The sequence below is a fragment of the Nanorana parkeri genome, unplaced genomic scaffold (genome assembly GCF_000935625.1).
Source record: "Nanorana parkeri isolate BGI_ZX_2015 unplaced genomic scaffold, ASM93562v1 scaffold5915, whole genome shotgun sequence".
In the NCBI taxonomy this organism is placed as follows: Eukaryota; Metazoa; Chordata; class Amphibia; order Anura; family Dicroglossidae; genus Nanorana; species Nanorana parkeri.
Window position 1 is genome coordinate 1,748 of NW_017312160.1, and position 1,394 is coordinate 3,141.

The 1,394-nt window shown below is 53.2% G+C and overlaps 1 protein-coding gene across 1 annotated transcript in view; it reads left to right on the plus strand.

Annotated features, from left to right (window-relative positions):
• The window catches only part of RNF169 (ring finger protein 169), a gene marked incomplete at its 5' end in the record, with an annotated part of 2,974 nt that extends 1,744 nt beyond the window's left edge, over window positions 1-1,230 (plus strand). The window contains one exon of the mRNA XM_018575936.1: window positions 7-1,230. Within this exon, the coding sequence (XP_018431438.1) occupies window positions 7-1,128 (1,122 nt within the window). The remainder of the gene's footprint in view (window positions 1-6) is intronic.
• Window positions 1,231-1,394: the final 164 nt, after the last annotated feature.

Below are 1,394 nucleotides of genomic sequence, written 5' to 3' on the forward strand. Positions count from 1 at the left end.
TTTCAGGTTCCCGGTAATAACGGCAGCTTGGCAGGTGTCGCCGGCGTCCTGTTGTCTACAGAGAACAGCCGGTCGTTCTCGGCTCCCGTCCTCACCTCGGAAAGACGTCTCGCCATCAGCTCTCTGAACTCTTTCACGCCCTTGCATAAGCCGGAAAGGTCCATCAGCCCGGAGAGCAACGACAGCATTTCCGAGGAGCTCAACCACTTCAAGCCAATCGTCTGCTCTCCTTGCACGCCGCCGAAGAAACTTCCGGACGGAAGAGTCCTGAGTCCCGTCATCATCAAATCAACGCCCAGAAACCTGAGACGGAACCTGCAGAAGCCTACCTCCTACGAGGCCAGTCCCATGGTATTAAAGAAATGGGAGCAGGTTTTCCAGGACCGCCAGATGAAGAGGACTCTCTCCAAAGGCACCCTGACCACATCCGTTGAAGAAGATGGGCCGTCTCTTAGAAAGCCGGAGACCGCGAGCAAAGGAGCGGCGGCATGCCAAATTACATTTAGTGACGTCGGTCCGGCTGGAGATGTTGAATTGCCGCCCCATTGCAGCAGAGAAGATGTGTCGCGAGCAAATTGTGATTCAAAGGAGCAGTCGTCGCCTTGCGGCAATTGTTTCCGGAACGCCGAACCTGCAACACGGAGGGGCTTTGCTGATGCAGCTGTCAATGTGCAGGTCGGCACCAAGTCCAGGTTGGCGACTCGGCTGACCTCTAGCAGAAAGACAATTTCCACATGTAAGTGTTTGGTGGCCAAGCCCATGAAATCCTCTTTGAAACGGGCGCACAAGAAAACGTCCCAGTCCATTGGGGTGCAGAACGGCTCCTGTTTCTCTACCACGGAGGCCATCAGCCTGGCCTTCCCTCCACGCAGAGGGCAAAAGAGACGCTGCAAAACGAAGCACTTAGAGCAGAACGGCGGCCTCAAGCGGCTAAGGGTGGCTTGTCGGAGCGGTCAGGGCGGCTTAGAGAGGATCTGGAGGAAAAAGCTGAATCAAGAGGAGGAGGACAAAAAACTGGCTCTGAAACTTCAGCAGATATTCGACAAGGAAAGCCGCAGGGTGAAGCGCTGCAAGGGGAGCCGGGACGAATATCCTCTGCGCTCCAAAAGCACCGCCGGCGCAAACTAGATCTCATTTCTGCCTTTTTCTAGATGAATACAAATATCCAAAATGACTATCGGAGAATTATTTTTTCTAATTTTCTATTTTTGGACTACAATAAAAAGAGGAGCTGTGTTTGTAGGAGAGACTCGGGTGAATGGACGGCTACTGAGCCCACGGACATCGTGGTCCACAGGAAGAGTAAATGACCCGAGATGCCGACACCAGATGTACAGTATCTGCTGTTCTCTCTGATGTGTCTGGTCTCATTGCGGAAGGGCTTCACATTACTA